Source organism: Aspergillus tubingensis (assembly GCF_013340325.1).
Source record: "Aspergillus tubingensis WU-2223L DNA, scaffold_11, whole genome shotgun sequence".
Taxonomy (NCBI): Eukaryota; Fungi; Ascomycota; class Eurotiomycetes; order Eurotiales; family Aspergillaceae; genus Aspergillus; species Aspergillus tubingensis.
The window spans coordinates 944,985-965,077 of record NW_023336285.1 but is presented as its reverse complement, the minus strand read 5'-3'; the positions used below and the strand labels follow the sequence as shown (position 1 = coordinate 965,077).

At 52.6% G+C, this 20,093-nt stretch overlaps 6 protein-coding genes across 6 annotated transcripts; 1 reads left to right on the top strand and 5 right to left on the bottom strand.

The window, feature by feature from the left end:
- Positions 1 to 12: 12 nt before the first annotated feature.
- Positions 13 to 1,333, bottom strand: AtWU_09663 (uncharacterized protein; the record flags this gene model as incomplete). Its single annotated transcript, XM_035504769.1, has 3 exons — positions 13 to 452; positions 548 to 831; positions 912 to 1,333. 3 exons carry the CDS (start codon positions 1,331 to 1,333, stop codon positions 13 to 15), a joined length of 1,146 nt encoding a protein of 381 aa, XP_035360662.1.
- A 436-nt stretch (positions 1,334 to 1,769) lies between these two features.
- Positions 1,770 to 3,128, bottom strand: pex14 (putative peroxisomal membrane anchor protein (Pex14); the record flags this gene model as incomplete). The annotated part of the gene is made up of 5 exons (XM_035504768.1): positions 1,770 to 2,507; positions 2,566 to 2,650; positions 2,706 to 2,958; positions 3,019 to 3,025; positions 3,099 to 3,128. The coding sequence occupies 5 exons, from the start codon at positions 3,126 to 3,128 to the stop codon at positions 1,770 to 1,772; spliced, it is 1,113 nt and encodes a 370-aa protein (XP_035360661.1).
- A 557-nt stretch (positions 3,129 to 3,685) lies between these two features.
- Positions 3,686 to 5,984, top strand: AtWU_09661 (kinetochore-associated Ndc80 complex subunit NDC80; the record flags this gene model as incomplete). Its single annotated transcript, XM_035504767.1, has 2 exons — positions 3,686 to 3,730; positions 3,792 to 5,984. The coding sequence occupies 2 exons, from the start codon at positions 3,686 to 3,688 to the stop codon at positions 5,982 to 5,984; spliced, it is 2,238 nt and encodes a 745-aa protein (XP_035360660.1).
- Positions 5,985 to 6,577: 593 nt separating this feature from the next.
- On the bottom strand, positions 6,578 to 9,697 carry AtWU_09660 (uncharacterized protein; the record flags this gene model as incomplete). The annotated part of the gene is made up of 1 exon (XM_035504766.1): positions 6,578 to 9,697. One exon carries the CDS (start codon positions 9,695 to 9,697, stop codon positions 6,578 to 6,580), a length of 3,120 nt encoding a protein of 1,039 aa, XP_035360659.1.
- A 730-nt stretch (positions 9,698 to 10,427) lies between these two features.
- On the bottom strand, positions 10,428 to 13,296 carry AtWU_09659 (C6 transcription factor; the record flags this gene model as incomplete). The annotated part of the gene is made up of 4 exons (XM_035504765.1): positions 10,428 to 11,868; positions 11,929 to 12,644; positions 12,722 to 12,833; positions 12,902 to 13,296. 4 exons carry the CDS (start codon positions 13,294 to 13,296, stop codon positions 10,428 to 10,430), a joined length of 2,664 nt encoding a protein of 887 aa, XP_035360658.1.
- A 1,538-nt stretch (positions 13,297 to 14,834) lies between these two features.
- On the bottom strand, positions 14,835 to 16,480 carry AtWU_09658 (uncharacterized protein; the record flags this gene model as incomplete). The annotated part of the gene is made up of 2 exons (XM_035504764.1): positions 14,835 to 15,966; positions 16,041 to 16,480. The coding sequence occupies 2 exons, from the start codon at positions 16,478 to 16,480 to the stop codon at positions 14,835 to 14,837; spliced, it is 1,572 nt and encodes a 523-aa protein (XP_035360657.1).
- Between the last annotated feature and the right edge of the window lie 3,613 nt (positions 16,481 to 20,093).

Genomic DNA, 20,093 nt, shown 5'->3' with positions numbered 1-20,093 from the left:
AAGACAGAAGAACTACCCAAACCTCTGCTTAGCCAACGTCTTCAACCACCCAATCGTCTCCTCCTCCTTCTGTCTATATTGTTGCAACCTCTCCTCACGCTCCGCCGCCCGTGCCCGGAGTAATTCCTCCCTGCGAATCTCCCGCTCATTCTTCTTCCGCTGCTCCCTCTCCTTCGCCTTCTTCAACGAATCCAAATCATTCTCTCCAGACCCCATCAACTCCTCCTCCGGCGCTGCCTCCGGAGATCCCCCACGCTTCGCCTCCGCAAAGGCGCGATTACTCGCCGCGGCCTCCTGTCGCTTCTCCATGCGCCGTTCATGAGTCCCCGGTTCCGCGCGCGGCGCTACCTCCTCCTGCAAGTATTTGACCTCGGACTTGTGTGAGCGCAGTTCGCTGCGATATTGGGCGCGCGAGTCTTGACGTGCCGCAATTGCGTCTTCAGCTGCTAGTTCTGCTCGTTGTTAGCTTTCATGCCCGTATCAAGTAGACCCTTCTACCACCATCTGGTAGACAAAAGAGTCTCAGTAAATATGAAAAGAGACATACCCTTCCGCAACTCCAAATCCTGCAGCGTAGGTATCGTAGGTCCCGAAGACGGACCTCCACCACGCCCAGATGTAGAGGGAAGCACCGGACCGTATTCATCGTCGTCCTCATCTTCCTCCCCTTCAACATCCCTATGCCGAGTTTCATCCCCACGCTCATCCTGTTGCGATTCGCCTCGATAGCCAGTATTCGTACTCGTCTGCGCCTGCATTTGCGCAAGATTCGTTCTCGCCTTTTCCAACGTAGCGGGGTCATACCACCCCTCTGCTAACTCTCCGCGGTTCCTGCAATAACACCATGTCAATTGATTCCCGTCCTCATGTATATCTACCCATCCAAAGAACCAAGTTCGTAATCTGCTTACCATTTCCTCATAAAGCTCTTCCACCTCCCCTTCAACTCATCCTCCGGCAAATCATCCATGATTATCCCCTTCTGAATGTCCAGGTACATATCGAACATGGGGGCGTAGTGCTCCAGGTCATATTTGGTGAGTTCGCGTGAGTTGAAGGGAAGGACTATGGGGGCTGCTGGTGCCGGTTCTGGTAGATCTTTTGAGCGGGAGGTATGGCGATCGCGGCGGTGGCGATCGCGATCATGGTCGCGGTGGCGGTCGTGTCGGTGATGGTGATGGCGGTGGTGGTGGTGATGTCTGCTGCTGCGGTGTCTGTCGGATCTCGAGGTAGGATCGCGATTGGGAGAGCGTGAGCGTGTGCGAGAGCGGGTGTGGGAGTGGGTGCGATCTCGGTGGGAGCGTGAGTGGGAGTAGGAGTCGCGGGGGGACATAGTTCTTTCTGGGTGGGGGTTGTCCATATCTGAGAATTGTCATAAGGTGCAAAATATTGGTGAGACTTGTGAAGGTGAACGGGACTGACGTCGAAATGCCAAGCTTTTGGGTGCGGCGGATGGGCGTCAATCATGGAATGTCTATCGACTGATAAGAGCGGGTCTGCCCTGTGGCTTTATTCTGTTTCGTGGTCTAGAGGAATTGAACGAGCATGCTGTTTCTAAGATCCTTTTTGTATATAATCGGGATACCTATGGGTAGAAGTGGTGTTGCGACATGGTACTTTCACGTGCTACATACTGTACATCCTCCGCACCATCCAGCAACGCCTAGACATCTCATGCGTAAAGTTCGTTCGATAACCTCCATCTAATTACAAGATTGGAACAATGCAGTTCGCTGGAAAGTGAAATCTTCAAAGTATCTGGTATGTGTTCAGCTAGCCGGGGCGCTCGACTCAGGAGCCGCGCTAGCCGTGTTGTCCGGAGTGCTGGTGGAAGGGGTCGAGGGAGATGCGGTCTTGGAGCGGTTGGCAGCAGCCATCTGCCAGGCAGGAATGGAAGCAGAACGGCCCAGGTGCGACAGAGGGCTGTTGCTCGCCGAGGTAGTACTAGGGCTCGCGCTTGGCTGTGCTGATTGAGAGGGCTGCTCGGTTGATGCTGGCGCGGCGGGCGTACCGTTGACCGGGGCCGTAGCGGCGGGAGTTGACTCCTCCGCAGGCCGAGAAGCAGTAGGAATGCTCATACCGCTGAACCGTCCAGGAGCAGGAGAGGTGGCGCTGTTGCCGCTGCCACCAAGTCTATTGCCCAGCAAGACTTTCAGGCTCTTCAATTCAGCACCAAGCTCCTTCAACCGTGTCTCATTGCCTTCCCGGGCGCCTTCCAGCGCCTTGGGGATCGCATCCTTCAGTGACTTGACCTCGTCGCTGATACGACGGGTCTCATCGTCCCTCCGTCGGGAGGCGTTCTTCATGTCAGAAACGAGGTTCTCAACCTCCCGCAGGGCGGTGTCTAGCCGTTCTGTGCGCGTCTCCTCCGCAGACTTCAGTGCGGCAGTATCTGTGGACAATTGTTCGATCAGGGCAAATGCGCGATTGAATTGCTCATCAATGTGTTCCTTGTCTTGTTCAAGCTGGGGTGGAGTGGGGGGTGCGATTAAAGGTGAGATATAGCGCTTAACCAATGTCAGCATGTTTCAATTGATCGAGCAATGTGAGTAATGAGACACCGACCTTGGTAATCGTGTAGAGTCCGTAACCTACTCCTCCCATCACCGTAGCCATGATGAACCAGTCACGCCAGTCCCGTTTCGGGGGCCTTGCGACGCAAGATTAGTTGAATACAGTATGAAATGGGCAAAATCGAGACTCACTCTGGCGGAGCCTGCCATTGACCATAAGGAGGATATCCATAGCCTGCAGCAGGTGGAGGAGGAGGTCGGTAGACAGCTTGTTGGGGAGGCGATGGATAGCCAGATGATGCGGTTACGGCGGCAGCTGCTGTAGACGGATCTTCACCTGCTCGGGCGAGCGCAACATCGATCTCTTCTTTAGTCAGGTTCTTTGACTGGAGAAATGCGACTCGCTTCTCAATTGGCGAGGCGGCGACAGATGGGTCTTGGAGGACTGCAGAGACATTAGACGAGCACATGAATCAACATGAAAATGGGAATGTTGAGCACATACAGGTGACCTAGCGATCGAGCGTGAGGGTCAGCTCCGATTCCGGCAACAAGATATTAATCATAGATAAAGGCGGCACTTACAGCAGAGGAGATAAGCTCCTCGCGGACCATGATGGGCAACTTTCCCAGGAGCAGTAGCTCTAACTGGGTGGTAACAGGGTTATTCTTAGCGAGGAGGAGTGTTGGGGGAAGGATCCGAGAGAAAGGGACGATGAGGAGAAGGGGAGAAGAGAGACACAGGATGAGGAGGCGATGGAGCGGCCCTTCCCAAATCAGATGGACCTCGGAAGTAGCGCTGGTAATTTACGTGGTTCTGGTTTCGTACCGCGGCGGAGATTCCCGTGACTTTCCCCAGAGTCTCGTGATAGCGCCTGGCCCAATCCGGCAGTTGTTCCCTGGACTTCACCGCCTACTTTGTTGGGACGAGAGAAAGTGGCATGTCTTGTTTACTTTGATTATTATGATTATTGCTGCCCGCTCGGTTGCTACTGCCATCCACAACTCTCCCGCCTCCTATTGCGCCTCCGTCGCCAACTTGGTGTCGCGCCTCTTCTGGATATATCGATTTTGGTACAAATCGCATACCCCTTGCAAATTAGCCGTTTTTCAAGAGTTTGCGCTTGCTAGGGTTGTGATTGCCCGCCGCAGTCGCGGCTTTTTCCGTCATCATGTCGCAGGATACAGGATTGTTCAGCATCAGGCGCCCCCGCGAGGTATGTGCCTTGCTTCCTTCAGACTTGCCCCTCTTGTATAATACTAATCTAGCTGTCTCAGTCTATGGCGATGGGTAGCCAAAATTACTCTGCTCTTCCGCAACCCTCCTCGGCCTTGAAGCGCACCAGCTCAATCGGATACCAGAACCCTCCTTTCACGTCTCAGCACACGCGTATGTCGCTTCTCAACTCCGCCAGTCGTCCTCAACAGCCCAACTTCCAGCGGTCTTCTTCAGGTGGAGGTTTTGGTGCCGATGCCGGTCTCTCATCAGTCAGACGCTCCGTCTCCAGTAACATGTTCCATGGCCCTAGTGTCGGGCGCCCAAGCTTTGCTCCGGGCCCGATGTCGTCGCAAAGCACAGCAGGGTCGCAAGGATTGCAACGGAGGAGTAGTGTCTTCTCACGACCGTCCGTGGGTGGCGCCATGGGCCACCATTCTTTCTTTACTCAGGTCCCGTCAGTTGCTGGTGTCCCCAGAGACCCACGGCCACTCAGAGATAGATCTTTTCAAGCTCGCATTGGACAAGAGTTGTTGGAATACTTGACACACAACAATTTTGAGCTCGAGATGAAGCATTCACTGGGGCAGAATACCTTACGCTCTCCTACACAAAAAGATTTCAACTACATTTTCCAGTGGCTGTATCATCGCATTGATCCTGGGTACAAGTTTCAGAAGAGCATGGACGCGGAGGTTCCACCAATTCTCAAGCAACTACGTTATCCCTACGAAAAGGGTATCACCAAGTCGCAGATTGCGGCTGTGGGAGGCCAGAACTGGCCGACTTTCCTCGGTATGCTGCATTGGCTGATGCAACTGGCCCAGATGATGGATAGATATCTGCTCGGGGAATATGATGAGGCTTGCGCAGAGATGGGAGTCGATGTGTCTGGTGACCGGATCATCTTCCGTTTTCTTACAAGTGCCTACCACGACTGGCTGCAAGGCGGGGAAGATGAGGATGACGCGACGGCCGAGAAGAGACTAGTCCCTCATGTTGAGATGATGGCCCAGGAGTTTGAGAGAGGAAATGAAAAATACGTTCAGGAGATGGAATCTTTGGAAGCCGAAAACCGAGCGCTACGTGACCAGATCGAAGAGATGGAGAAGAACGCTCCGGACATGGCCAAGTTGGACAAGCATTTCAGGATCTTGGAGGACGACAAGAGGAAGTTCGAAGACTACAACCAGAATGTCCAGGGCAAAATCGAAAAATATGAGACCCGCATCAAATTCTTGGATGACGAGCTCAAGAAGACGGAAGATGACCTGCAAGCCGCCGAAGAGGAGCGGGCTGGGCTTCAGGCCAGTGTTGACCAACAAGGCCTGACAATCCAGGATATCGACCGCATGAACACGGAACGTGAGCGCCTGCAGAGGAATCTTGACGATACAGTCAACCGATTGGAAGAGACCCACGCGCGGGTCATGGCAAAAGAGGCCGAGGCTAGTAGGAAACTCGAAGATCTGGAGGAGATCGTCAAGGTCTACAACACGCTTGGATACCAGAACAGTTTAATTCCTTCGTCTGCCGTCAATGCCAAGGGCGAAGATTACGAGCTTAGTCTGAACGTGAACGAGAGCAATTTCTCCGCCTCCCAGGTCGGTGGTCTAGCGAACCGAATCTCAACCGATGGAGATCGACTATTGGCGGACCCCTTCACTGGCTATCACCCTGCACACTTGCTCAACCTCGATCTCCGCGGCATTGTGCGCAGCAATCTACAGGCCCTCCGGAAGGAGATCAACGAGCGCCGGAAGCGTGCCATTGATGATGACTTGGAACGACGCAATCTCCTGGACAACATCAAGGAGGCAATGGACGAGAAGCGAAGCGAAGTTGAGGCTCTGGAGCACAAGGCACGTGCCGCCGAAGAGGAATTCGAGCGGCTCAAGGAGGTCACCACCACGCAGAAGCTCGCGTCGGATGCACAGATTGAGAAGATGGAGAAGGAGCTGGCCAAGATGCGAGCCACGTTGGGCGAAAGCGTTCAGTTGATGGAGCAGCGCGAGATGAACACAAACATTGAGTATGAGCAATTGACCCTCCGCGCGAACGCGTTGAGAGAGGAGCTGCACACCAATGTTGAAAGCATGCTGAACGATGTCATCCGCTTCAAGGTCCATGTCCAAAAGGGCTTGGAAGACTACGAGAGCTTTGTTGTCGACGAGGTCGAGCAGGAATTGGGTGGTGACATGCAGTATGCAGAGGAGGACGTTGAGATGGGAGTTGACGAGGAGGAGGAGCTTTAAATGATATTACTGTGTCTTCTGCGCCACGATGACGCTTCGAGTATGATGATTGATGATTGCGGGAAGCTCTGGAGTCGCAGTGTCATAAACATTTGTTCGTTCTGCTGATATCGTTATCTACTACTGGGGCGCTATTGGGAGCTAGCTGGTTGGGATTATGTGTTATGGGTATTCTGGGATGCTCGGTTGTGGTTTATATGTTGTTTATGATACCTTTGATGTTCAAATGCGCCATTAGTGTTGATAATTGCTAGATGTGGGTGTACATACCATGCCTTTTACAACTGTCTCATAATGCTTCTATCTCTAGTGCAAACTAGTTCATAGGGGATGGATAATTTATCATCTATCCCAATTGACCGTAACAAAAATAGTGCCTATTGCTACGACTATGATCCAACAGTACATATCTGTAAAAATAAACACATAAATGCAGATTCAGTAAGTAGTAAGAAGTATAATACAGTAATCTATTATCGCTCATCTATGAACAACCCATGCATATATCTCCCAAAAACCAAAATAATACATACACGGTACATAAGACAGACAGATCAATCGTGGTATAAACACCCCCCTACCCAAATGCTCAATCAAACAGCCACAGCCACAGCATCAACCTTCTCCTTCTCCTTCTCCTTCCTCTCCATCTCCCTCCTCAACTTCCCTCCCTCCCTCCGTCTCCTATACACAATCCCCCCAACCTCCCGATTAATCTCACGTCTCCGCATCCCAAAGGCCTCAAACCTCTTGATACAGAAATCCAGAACCTCTTCAGCAGGATTACTCTTCACACTGCCCTGGCCTTCAAAGCCATAATACTCCGCCACAGCAGCCTGCGCGATAATCCTCACGGTCATGGGATTCGGCATCGTGGCTTTCTCCCTGGCTCGCTTGAAGTACTTGGCGTCGAAGTGCGGGTCGCCCTTCGCGGGGTTCCGCTCCTTGCCGAGATAGAATCTCTCGATGCCTCCTTCTTGGAGACGGCGCGAGGTGGGGGATTTTGTGTCGAGACACCATTTGTCGTAGAAGCGTTGGCCGGCGGCGCTGCCGCGGGTGTCGACGATGGCGGAGAGGAGGGTGTGGAAGGCTGTTGTGGGGATGTAGGGAATGGCGTTGCGGGAGGTATTGTTGGTGGTGGTGGTGGGTTTGTGGGGGAAAGAGTTGGAGAGGGAGGCGGCGAGGTCGTGGAGGGTGCCTGGGATGGAGAGGAAGATGTTGTGGAGGCCGGAGATGGCGCGTTCTTGGAAGCGGGAGGTGGCGACGTGGGTGGGTTCGTTGTAGACGCCCGTGAGGAGGCGGGAGAGGAGGTCCTTGGCGCGGGTGAGGGAGGTGGTGGTTTCTTGGAGGGTTGAGGGGTCTGGGGGTGGTTGTTGTCGGTAGATGGTGTGCTCGAGACGGATGATCTCTGCGGCGAGCGCGGTGGCGTTGCTCTGACCCCAGGATTTGGCGCGGTAGTCGCGGAGGTATTCGAAGAGTTTGGTGACTGCGTCCCATTGGTGTAGGGCGATGCGGGAGTTGAGGAGTGCGCGGAGGGTGTTGGAGGAGAGAGGTTGGGAGAGGGATTGAACGACTGCGTCGCAGAGGGCAGCGTTCCGGGTTGCTGTAGCGTAGCGGATGATGGACGGAGCTAGGGCTTGGTCGCCGTAGGAGCGGGGAGGGACTGGGGGGCCATCGATGTCGTCGGAGTAGAAGAGCCAGTTACCGAATGTGAAGGCGCGCGAGACGGTGATTAGGTCGATCAGCTCGGCCAGGGTGACGCTGGACAGTTGCGGCATGGATGATTCGAAGGGTTCGGCGGAGTCCAGATCGTCAAGGTCGAGGGTAGGGAGGACGACGCCGGGTCGATCAACGCGCGAAGAGAAGAACTCGTCGATGCGCTGCATCTTGCTGCTGTCAACGATGGCTTGCAGCCAGGAGAATGCGTTCAAAGCGTCACCACAGAACCGCTTCGACGAATAGAACCGGATGTTGTACTCAATCAGTCCGACCAAGGCAGCTGTGTCATCGTACAGCTGTGACGGGCTCATTCGGGTCAATGCATCTTCATTGACGTGGTGGAGGTCGGTATCCCAGGGCGGAACGACGCACGGCGTGATTCTGAGGAAGTCTTCGAATATCCGGGGGTCGGCTTCCGGTTTGAGGCCTCCCGATTCCACAACCCGCACGGTGAACCAGTTCGACGTTCTGCGCGTAGGCAATAATTTGCCGTCGTCCGTTGACGGGGCAATCGCGAACTTGAGACTGGAAGCATAGCGCAAGAGGGCGCTCGGTGACATACCTCTGAAACCGAGGCCTAGATATACCTGATTGGGAAGGCTATCCAGCAAGGCCGCGGCCACTTCAGTGCTCATGGTTCGCTTTCCGAGCCCGTGGAAAGGCGTCGGACTATGCCGCTTTCGCAGCATCGTAGAGCGCTCCTGGTGGCCGGGCTGTCGCCAAGTCTCTTCCTGGTCGACTTTAGTCTGCCAGACCGACCCAGAGTCATCGAGTAAGGGCTTCCAGCTCTGAAATTTCCAGGCCTGATCTCCAGTCTTGCTTGTCATTCGATCAATTAGCCATACTCCCTCCTCGATGTGACCATGTTCGACACAGCACCAGAGGATAAACTCCAGCCAGATCTCAGGCCCGAGCTCACGAACCCCCATCTTGAATGGAAGATAAGGCGAATCCTCTCCAGCAGCCGCCGCTTTAGCAGCAACCTCCGCTTCATGAACCAGCCACGCAGCGTCAGACAGAACACTCATGATATGACTGGAAAGCAGATGCATGCCCGGAGGTCGGAAGGTAGCTTGATAACTATCCGGCGGGACGTACTTATACACCCTATCGGAGATAGCATCAGAATGGTGCAGCCGAGCTAGAATCTGAAACACATGAGACATAGCCAACTTCGACTCGTTAGACGAAGCATCAGCAGCCTCCAGCACGATAGACCCCAAGCTCTGCCACACCTCAGCCATAAATCGTTTCGAATGGTCATCCGCATACGGCCGCTCCGTGAAAGCATCCAAGCTCGTCATATCCGACACCGGCAGGCCGTTCAAAGCCGCCTGCGGAATTTTCGGAGCCTGCGACTCAGACCTATCCGTAAGCTCATCCAGCGAGAGCCCCTGTCCCAGACCCCAATCATAGCTAGACAAAGGCCTAGAAGGTATTGTAACCTCCTTAAGAGAGTCCGCGGCATCAAGCAAACGATTAATCAAGAACTGCACAGCGGGCCAATTATTCAACCGGAAACCAACATACGCTAGCAAATCCATCTTCCCGGAATCCCGCGCATGCAGCAGTAAATTAGCCAATTGAATCGTCTGCGCAAAATAAGCCGCTGTATCGGTCCGAACCACATTGTCATCCGAAACATCGTCGATGTTTGTATGACCACCGTCGCTATCTCTCCGCAACGAAGGCGGCAGGTACTGATCCAGCCTTGCGATCCAAGCTTCCGGATTACTCTGATCTGGTCCTGCGATAGGACATCTCTTCATTTCCACCCTAACATAGTCTTGCAGCAATTGGCGATTGATCGGAGGACCGGCCCCGACGGAGAACTGGCGGCGACTCCATTGTCGTCGCCTATCGGGGAAAGGTCCCCGGCTTGCGGACGCGAGTGTGTGTCGGGGGACGAGACGACGGAGGATCGAAGGCTGGAGGACGGAGGAAGATCCGCGGTCCAGGCACGGCAGACGAGCTGGACTCAGGCACCTTTTCATGACACGACGGAGGTAGCGGAGGAGACCTGCGGGCGGAGGAAATCCAAATCTCGATGTGACCGTCGGACGGACGTTCTGTGGCGCATGTCTAATCGTTGAGATGGGTCGGCATTCCTCAATCTGAGCGGACAAGGCGTGGGCCTGGCGAAAACCGGCGGCTTGGGGGGAAGTTGTTGGAGGGAAGCGAAAGCTTTGGATGCTTTTCGTCGCCGCCGAAGAGAAAAGCTTCGCCGGGGAAATTCATCCTGCTGAGTCAGCGTGTTGCGGTCAGCCAATCAGGGCATTGCATATTCATATCACGGTCTAGATCGATGGATGGAATTTATAACATAGATATGATGAGATCCATTGTATTTCAGTGCACAATAAACTATCATCCTATAAAAAGCCAATCAGACCCTAAAGCTCCAGTCACCTCTATCCCATCTCGTGTATCGTTGCAGTAACAACCAGTTCCAGCCTGTATCACCCCATTCTATCCATCACACCCTATAAAACACCAGTCGCCCTGCGTGATATCGTAGACGTTGATAGAAATACATGCCCTAAACATACTTTCAATAAATAGGAAAGAAAAGAGAAAAGAGAAGAAAAAAGAGTCTTGAGAGTCAATCCCAATAGACAAGAGATATAGAGCATCGCTGGCTCGCACGAAGACAATAATCATCAGGCGCGAGATAACCACAACGAATGGCAAGGTTGCGCTCTCCAAGCAAACAACCAAAGACACTCACGCTTCACCCCATGGCTCCTCGTCGTTTGAGGAAGGGAAGAATGAGCGAATGAATTCCCCGCTGATCGGATCGTACGGGAAATACGAGTCCCCGGGACCGGAGTTCAACTCCGAATTCGTGGACAACGGGTTGGAAGCTGGCAGCGCCAAGCCCTGGAAAGGCTGGTCGATCTGAGCGAACAACATGTTGGGTTGCTGATTCATCTGAAGGGGAGCTGAGGCTGGATTGTTCATATCTGATGCCGCAGGGTTGTAGAAGGTCGGTCCCGCATGTATGGACTGTTCCGGCTGGTTCGAATAGCCAGGCTGTGTACCGTTGAGCGCCTGGCTCTGATCCTGGGCCCGAGGCTGAGCCTCAAAGCCACACGCGGGCAAGTCACTGATGTCATAGCTCATACCTGCAGCAATCTGCCGGAGACTGCCATAACATAACTCCCATGCGCGTCGAGATGCAAGACTGTTCTCAGACATTGCGAAGAGCCAGCGAATGGCTTTTTTGGCGGCATGTAGGAAATTTGCCTCCTCATCTGGCATATGAATACTGCCAAAAGACAACTCCAACAGCAGCACGGTCGTTGCCTGCATAAGATAGTGCAGAATGCACCACCACGGGCAGATATCGTAGAGACGAACAGCGTCAGGCACATCAGGGATCAAGTCGAGCATCTTTCGGGCAGAGTCTAGTGATATCACCGCCATCTCATGGCTGAATGTCTCTTTCTTGTTAGACGCCGTCTGTCGTGCGTCACGGCGACATAAACACGGTCGTCCTAGCGTAATGCGCGCGCTGTAGTAGTGGAAGGCGAGGAAGAGCTTGCCACGCAAGGTATCTGCTGGCTGGTCTTCCCGTCGAGTGAAATCATAGGACTCATGGAGATTGGCGTACCACAGGTCAGTGCGGGCTCGCAGTTCACCAATGCGGTTCTCAATGTGACCCCATGGAATGGAAACGCAATCCAGTGAGTACACACGGTTCACAATCTCCTGTGAAATAACTGCAAGGTCGACGTAGTACAGGAATCCAAGAGCGCTTGAGGGCGGAAGGCTTCTCAGCCATGCCGGATCACGCGGTTTATCCGTCGTCTGAGCGTTTCGACCCCCTTTGGGATTAGATGGCATTTGCCGCACAGAGATGCAGGCGAGGGCCGTATCAATGTATTCCTGGCGTAGTTCGGGCTCGTTCAAAAGCTTGGTCGCTGCGGCTTCCACCAATTGATCTTCTTCAAAGGGGAGAGGGAACGGTGTGGTACAGATACCGTCGGTAATGGTGGTAGCTCGACCAGTCATGATGCCCAGCATGTGCTCAAATGTGTATAGACACCACCACACCCTATAGCGTGCCTCCTTGGATATGTTGGCCGTTCCCTCGCTGGAGTTCTTCATGTTCAATCCGAGAGTGACTGCGGAACGAACAGCCAAAGCGGCAATTCTCCAAGCCCTATCAATTGTCAGGTTAGAACAGACACATTTGGCAAGACAATTCTCTGGAGCTGCTTACCTGTTGATCTGGTCCGATGCAAGTAGATAGTAGGCGATCAGACCTTCGACCTGCACCTGCTGGAGATCAGGGTGACTAAAAAGCACGTCGCCGTTCATGCTCAAGATCCGAGCTCGCGTCAGATACACCAGATGGTCATTCTCATCACCCCGCCACGGGGCCCGCGTAAGATGGGCATGCTTGGCGGAAATGGCGAATATCATGTTCAGGATAGCCAACCACTTGTCTCCTGGCCGTGCAGCGCTCTCAAAGAACGTTTTGTATTGCGCCCGAAAGAGGGTCCGGCTGATGATAGGATAGAATGGGTGGACCGTATCGAGGTAGTCTTCGAAGAACTTATCTGCCACCTTGCGCGGCGGCATCCAGTACACATGCACAGGACCTGGCACCGAGATATCCATGTCGTCTAGATGGTAGTTGACGGAGTGAATGGCAAATTCGCCCTCATGTTCTGCCTCGTAGGGGCCCGGCAGTTTGCGAGCACGATGCTCGGCCTCCATGCGCACCCGCTGCATCCAAGTAACTTCGGAGTTCTTCCCCATATAACCAGTGGCTCTGGAACTCGGAGTGCGGTTCACATCTTCCTCAACCCGATCGATCGCATCCAAAGATCCGATGGACGAAGGAGAGGTCACCTCGTCATCGTTGTCTTCGTCCTGGGGTGTCACCGAGCTGGACTGAGTGCCTTCGCCGCTACCGCTGCCGCTATAGGAGTGCTGGTCGGGGTTAGTGACTTCGTGGGACTAGCATAGACATTCGTTTCGTCGAGCGTCAAGATCGGGATATCTCTAACCTTCTCCAACACCGTCCTAATACGCTCCGCAGCCCGACCATCGACAATAGTGCCAAGATCTCGCAGTAAGTTCTCATAGTCCGTAACCCTCACAGCAAGTTTATCCAATTCCCTAAGAACGTCAATATCAATTTCCCACCCTCAGTATCAAAAAACAACAAAAACCAGCAACCAACATACCCTTTCGTCCGCTCCCGCCAAGAGATCGGATACCGACAACTTATCCTCAACTCCTTGCACTGTCGACACACGGGCGTATCACCACTACATTTCGTCTTCCGTTGCCTACACGACTCACACGCCAGCGGGACACGTCTGGTATATCGCGGGGCTGCAGCCGAGCGCTGTCGAGGGATGGCGACTTTGCTGCTCCCCGTGGACAGAAGCTGTTTCTTTTCGGCATGCGCGGGACGGGTGGCCAATCTGGGTTTCTGGGGGTTATGCGACGAGGTGCCCGGAAGAGCCGGCGGATGCGCGGTAGGCACGACAATAGATGGACCATCGGTATGAGGACGAAGGGGGATATCGCCCTGCGATAGGCCCTCGTCAAGCTGGGAAAACCCAGGCGTCTCCATGTCTTTTTCTCCAACGATAGATGGTTCCTGGAGGGGTAACGCCACAGCACACCAGTCGAATCGCCGAGAGAATTAACAGCCGGTCACGTGGTATTTCTTGGGTCCGGAAAAGATTCTTTGGATGAGAATTGGCTGGATATGTTTTGCGATTTGGAAGGCGATGAACCACACCGGTCAATACTTCAGGCGGACGTATGAGAAAGATCCAGCCAAGGTTTGAAGCATGATGTCGCGCGGGGACGGAGTGCGAACCGGGCTTCTAAACCGGGATCAAAGGACCAGAAGACCAGGCGCAAAGTCAAGGTCGCAAATGAATCGATGAAGGTCGGAAGGTGTTCGATGTTCCCTGAAGAGAATAAGAATGCAGGGAAGCACGAAGTTGGGGGGTAATTCTGGAACCAAAAGTGCAGGGGATTCGGGATGAAGAGGGGCGTGCGGCGGGATAAGAACTACTATGGCTTCCGACTTCTACTATGAAGTACTAGATACGACCGACCACTCGAGACCATTGCAACAAAGTACTTTGTCCCCCTTCCACTGCCCGCCAACCAACCAGAACCTTCCAAATTCATCCACCGCCTACATGACTAAGAGTAGTAGCATGACGTCATGGAAGTCCAGTGCCTTCTAGTGCCTGAGGTATCCACTCATCCTAGCATTTCTCTCTCTTACTTGACACAGGAAACTTCTGCCATGGTGCTACATCTCTTCTCATAGGTCGGGCTTTTTCACTCCCTGCAACAACCGCTACTTTGGCATGTCTCGTTCCTGCAGTCACGCCAAATGGCCCCCCCACATTCCAGGAAGGATCCGGTCATCCACATTCCCCAGGGCGCGGGAGGCCGTGCGTCTATCAGGCACAGCAGACGTTCAGGTAGATAACTACTCACTATGATGAAAGGGCATACGAGGATGAAGGAGCTACTTCAACTACAAAGCAGAGAGTGAACAGGACACATGGTTCTCGTCAGATCTAACCCTTGCGGGGAATTTTTGGATTCAAAGGCCACAGGCGCTAAGCATACATAGTCAGACATCAAGCATATCCCAGTGTTTTCTTTCTCCCTGGTCCTCTCCTTCCTTCGGCCGTATTCATCATCACCTGCTTCGGGCTTCATCTCTCCTTGCCCATCATTTGAGAAGAACTTGCAAATTCAGACCCCCAGAAAACGATCAATCAGATACATCACGGCCAGCCAGGGGATATAATAAAAAATCAAGACGGTCAGAGAGTGAGAAAGGGTAAAGAGTATATATGTACAGGCGCAGCAGGCGCGAGAGCCTCGCCAAAAATGGCGGGGTCAAAACAAGATGCAGCAAGGTTGCGAAACGGGCATTAAACAAATAGAAACTGTACAAGATTAGGTCAAACGGAGTATCAAGGTGGTGTAGGTGAGCAGCCGGCTCAACAGGCCGGCTACAGCGGGAGTGGAGATGGAAGGAGTCTGTTTGGTTTTCGACTCCCCGAGAAAGGAACACACGATCCAAACGCCTCTAGTCTATCGATTGGTGGATGATAAGTGCCGCGACGACGACGTTCAGATTTCCCCGAACATCTCGTCCAGCTCATCAACTTCCACGGTCTCAGGACTCTGCAGCTCTCGCCACGAATCAAAGACCATCTCGACATCCTGGCTGGCAAAGGCACTGGCTCCCAATGGCAGTTTGTCGTCCTGCTCATTGAGATCGGACATTTTCATGTCCAGATCGGGAAGCCCACTATTCAGCATGTCGATGGAACGCTTGAGCGCCGATACCGGGGGGACGGTCAGGTCCTCCGGGAGGCTGATCTGAGGGGTGCGTCCGATGGTTTCGGGTTGCGTCTCGCCATCCAGCCCGTCATCGGAAGCCACGCTCGTACCAGACGAGATGGATGAGGCCACAGATGTGAGGGACGGGGAGGGAGATGTGCCGAAGAGGGTGGCGACAGCAGCGTCGTCGAGATCCTGCTGCTGCTGGAGATGATCTTGCAGAGGGGACTGCTGCTGGTATGTGTTGTGCGAGAAGTAGTCGCCATCCTGGTCGTCCGACATGCGATCACCGCTAATGGAGGAGAGAGGGCTGTCCTCCACGGAATCGGAAATGCTCATGGCGCCATCGTGCAACTCGCTCAGACCTTCCGAAAGAGCAGAGAAGCCACCTCCCGGAATCTGAAGCTGACCTCCTTTTTGTTCCGAGGCCCGCTCACGGACGGCGCTGGCAGTTTGTGTGAACTCCTTCTCATCTCCTTCCAATGGCGGGGAGGCAGCACGGTTCGAGTGCATCAACCGCGCATGGTGATGATCGTTAAAGTCGGTGCCAGATCTTGACGCACCACCGGGGCCATTGCGACCGTCCAAGTCGATGGACTCTTCTTCGAAGTCAGGCGAGGACAAGTCGACCTCCGGACTGGGACTGAGGCGAGACCGCTCCCGCGCCATCGCGTCTTCCTCGTCTAGATCAGCGCTGGAGACACTGGGAGTGATATCCTTGCCCTCTACACCGGGGATGATGACATCGTCCGAGTTCTCTGGAAGAGGCTGACGGGGCAATGTCGTCAAGTAGTAGTACACTTTGCGCGGGTGGATAGGGACCAGTTCTTTTGCCAAAGGACAGGGCGCCAGAGCAGTCCACGGGCGCTTCATGTATGCACTTAACCGAGAAGATAAAAGAGCTGCAGGGTTTGCAGAGCTGTAAAGGGAAAATAACCCGTTAGTATGGCCAGCGACATAGGAGAGGGTAAAGATCAAAAGAGGGGCACGTACTTTGCAACATTCTCATTCAATGCGATAAGAACGGCAGCCAACTCCTTCACCAAATGAGGACGGTTTCCAGTCTTTTCCAACTGCTCAATCACACCAACCACAATGTCATCATTGATCCCCTCGGTGTCGATCTTAGTCGCGACAGTACCATCGGTGGGGGATGGCGGTGGCGTATGTTCCAAAGGACCGCGCCGCCCACTCTGACGTAGAGGAGCGGCGGATTCCTTGCCATCGGGAGTGCGCGCAGAGGAAGACGAGGAAGGCTCGGGAGATAGCGAGTATGCCGAGTCGTGCGACCTCTTCACTTTCTTGGAGGGAGGGAGCTGATCATCGGTCGCGTGAGGCGATTTCGTGGCGGAGGGAGAGCGGCGAGATGTATTAGGGAGGTGAATTCCCAAGGAGGGGAGCGACAACGACTTGCGACGTGTATTATAAGGCATAATTGCGTAGTCGGAGAAAAAGAAGGAAGGGAAGGAAGGTGGTCAAAAAGGTGTAGTAGGGGTACAGTGGAAATAGGAGAACGATAGGCGATAATGGAAGTAGTAGTAGTAAAGTAGTATACCGATAACCACACAAAACACGAGGGAGGAACAATACAGTATAGAAACAGGGAAATAAAAGTAGCACTAAGAGTAGCAAGATAATAGTCTAATAACACACACAGAGAGACACAGATAAACAGACAGATAGAGAGACAAGAACAATAGGATAGAAAGGAGATGGTGAGAAAGATTTGGGGGGGAAAGGGGAAAGTAGGGTAAATGTTACAGGAAGTATGGTGCACAGGGGGGGGGGGATGAGGGAGGGAGGGAGGATGGATGAATGGATGGATGGGAAGGGAATGGGAGAGTTAGGGAAAGATGGGCGGCGGCGGCGGTGATGATGATGAGATGCCGACCGGCTGCACGGGAAGATGGGGACAGGACAGAGGCAGAGAGAGCAATGGAAAGGCGAGGGAATGGGAATGGAATAATCACCGGAACGATCGTTGGCCAGTTAGAGACCGGCCGTACTTACCGTCGGAACAGGAAGCAGCAACGATGGTAATCGAAATAGTAATGGAAATAACAATAGGAAGGCACGAAGCCTGAGGAATCCGTTCCGTGAGGTGGATATGTTCAAGTTGGGATAAGTTTGGATGTGATGGTTTCCACCTTTCGAAAAGAAAAATTTTCTTTTTTTTTCTCTTCTCTCTCTTTTGCGCCCCGGGTGAAAATTAAAATGGGCAAAAACGGGTGGATGTTTTAGGGTGGCGATTATTGGTCCGACGCACGATGGGGGGTGAATTTTATTGGGGATTTCCAGGAATGCCGGGATGGGAACTGGAACTGGTGTGCCCCCCTCCGATTCCCTCCATTAAAAGGAAAAATGAGAAGAAAAAATATAAAATAAATAAAATTCAAATTTGAAGATGTGTCTTGTTTTTGTTATTCCATTCTAGGGGATTGTTATCGCTGCTTTTGGATCTATCTCTTTCTTCTTGAGCAACCCCCCACAGTCGGAAGATTGAATATAATCTACTAAGAAGAGACTAGAGGATGTACACATCTACACCGCTTTATCCCAATCCCCTATCCTCAAAGGAAAGAAAGAAAAATGTCCGTGTGTCGCGACCAAAGCAACCCAAGCACAAAAAAGAGCGTCAACTGGACACACACACTGGGAAGGAGACCGGCCGAGGGCGAAAGATGGGCGAGAAGCGAAACTAAAACACGGCCGATGGACTGAAGGGGCAAAAAGTACGGTGGAACCAACCATGTGTCTATGACGACCAGAATGAAAGCCCGCGATGTTGATTGGTGGAGGAGACCGTGATCAACTGAGGTTCTGCATGGACTCCATGATGGAGTATGCTCCGTGGAGTCAATCCAAGGGAGGGCGAATCGGGTAGCTACTGCTGGCTAACCTGCAGCTCACTGGAGCGCCTTGGGACCTGGTTGCTGCGCAGAAATTTTTCTGATAGATAGACAGAAACAAACAAGCCCTGCTCGAACATCCCTAACCCGCGATCAAGGCGACCGACCTACTTACTGACTTACTACTTCCAGCCCAGTTTCTTGAACTTCCAGACTAAAACTCGGAGTGGTTGTTTATTTGTTTTCTTTTTCTCACCGACAGATTCCGCGAAAATCGGACCATTTTTTGGGACTATCGGATTTGATGTTTCTTCTTTTTCCCTAGCCTCTAACAAGTAACAAGTCTTTTGCTCGGTCGTTTTGTCTAAAAACTACGGGGCAATACTTCAAACTACAATGGTATATACTGTGTCCCTCCCACTGACGGCAAAACGGCGGCAACCACCTACGGGTAGATGCATCATAGCTTTAACACCTTCCATGGTACTCATCAGCCTAGCTTGAAGGAATGCTTTGGTCCATGACAAGTGGGTGTGAAGTGTGTTGGCCATGGGAGCCTAGTGCTGGTGACTCGAAAAAGTAGGACCAAACCTTGGGACAGAGAAAAAGGGACACACACCACCACCGAAAAAGTAAAAGAAAAAAAAATGAAAGGAAGGGAAAAAGCACTACAAACAAGAGCCTTACACTAGCGCATAGCGCTGCTGCAGGCGCTAGCCTTCCAAGTTACTTGACTTATGCACTAACTTCGTAGGAGAAATGGAGGCAGGCAAAAACGTAACGAATCACGGTGTACACAGTAGCTCCACCTACAACCGCGGTCCCAAGGATAATCGTTCCTAGCGTCGCCGTTTGGAGCCTATGGCGAATCAGATCGGCGAGAGTGGAGTAGATGCCGGGTCGTCTAGAAGATTGGAAGAGGACCCAATCGGATGGATGAGAGGACGCGCTAAGACCAGAGCTGGACAAAGGGCACAGCGCGCTCCTTTCTGCATGGAACCCGGGCCTCGCCACTCCTAGTCTTGGCTGGGGGGAAATGCAGTGGATTTGGGATACCGCGACGAGGCTGTCATGCATATTGCTGTGCACTGCAGTAGCAGGAGGAGCTGGCCAGTCTCTTGTAGATAGATAGTGGTTGATAGGACAGAATATACCTATGGCTTCAGCTATGCGATGTGTGTGTCTGTGTGCACACAGACACACACACAGTAAATATTATCTGCCTTTCCCTACTGTAGATCGGGAAAATGAGCGATGTATCACATCTCAGCAAGGGATCACCAACCTTATGCGACAGGTGGACGGTTCACCAATCATCTAAGTCACCATCACCAACGATAGTTAACTATGATTCATTCCAGGTCTCATCTTCATACTCCATCGTTAGTTACCTATCTGTTGCCTAGGAGGAGAATGTTATCCATTGTTTCCAAGTATGTTCTCGACGGAGCAACAAAAAGAATAATGCAGACAAGACAATGGGTTGGTTAGTTAGTCACAGCCACTCTCCACCCTCCACTTTCTCTCTCCACCATGCATTCATCATTGTACGTATGCAATTTTCATAGTTCCTGCAGTCCAGGAATGCAATGCAGATGGACGGGAAGAGGATGGGTAGAGACGGAGAGGTGGGAGAGTGGAAGGGGAAGTCGTACAACTCACATGCTGCAATGTACGTAGTATGTATGTATGTATGTACTTTATCTCCACTCTTTTCCGTGGCGGGCAGCATCTGCAGCTGGAATACAGCAGGACAGACAGGCTGGGAATTGAAGTTGTGTATCGTCATCGGCATCACATCATCATCCCACCTCTTCAGCTTCTGTCGGTGCACAGATCGTCAGGATTTCATGCACGGTACTCTTTGGTGATGGGTCTGTCCCACTATTCAGCTCTCGTATTCAAAGCACTGATGTGTCTATTTACTATCTATGCAAAGAAAGTATGTGTATACAGTAGACAGTAGATAGCAAGTAAGCGTCAGCCGGAGTATATCACTCCTGAATTCTAAATGCTATACCCTGGAGATGGTAGTAGTAAGTAGTAGTCTAGATCAGGGCTCTCGGAACCCTGACCACTCAGTGACTACTACTATCTACTACTAACTCTCCGTACCTTTCAACGCAAAGTAAAATAGTAACCCTCACCCCAATAATAGATAGACCGCATGTTTCCCCTCCCTTCCTCCCTACATCTA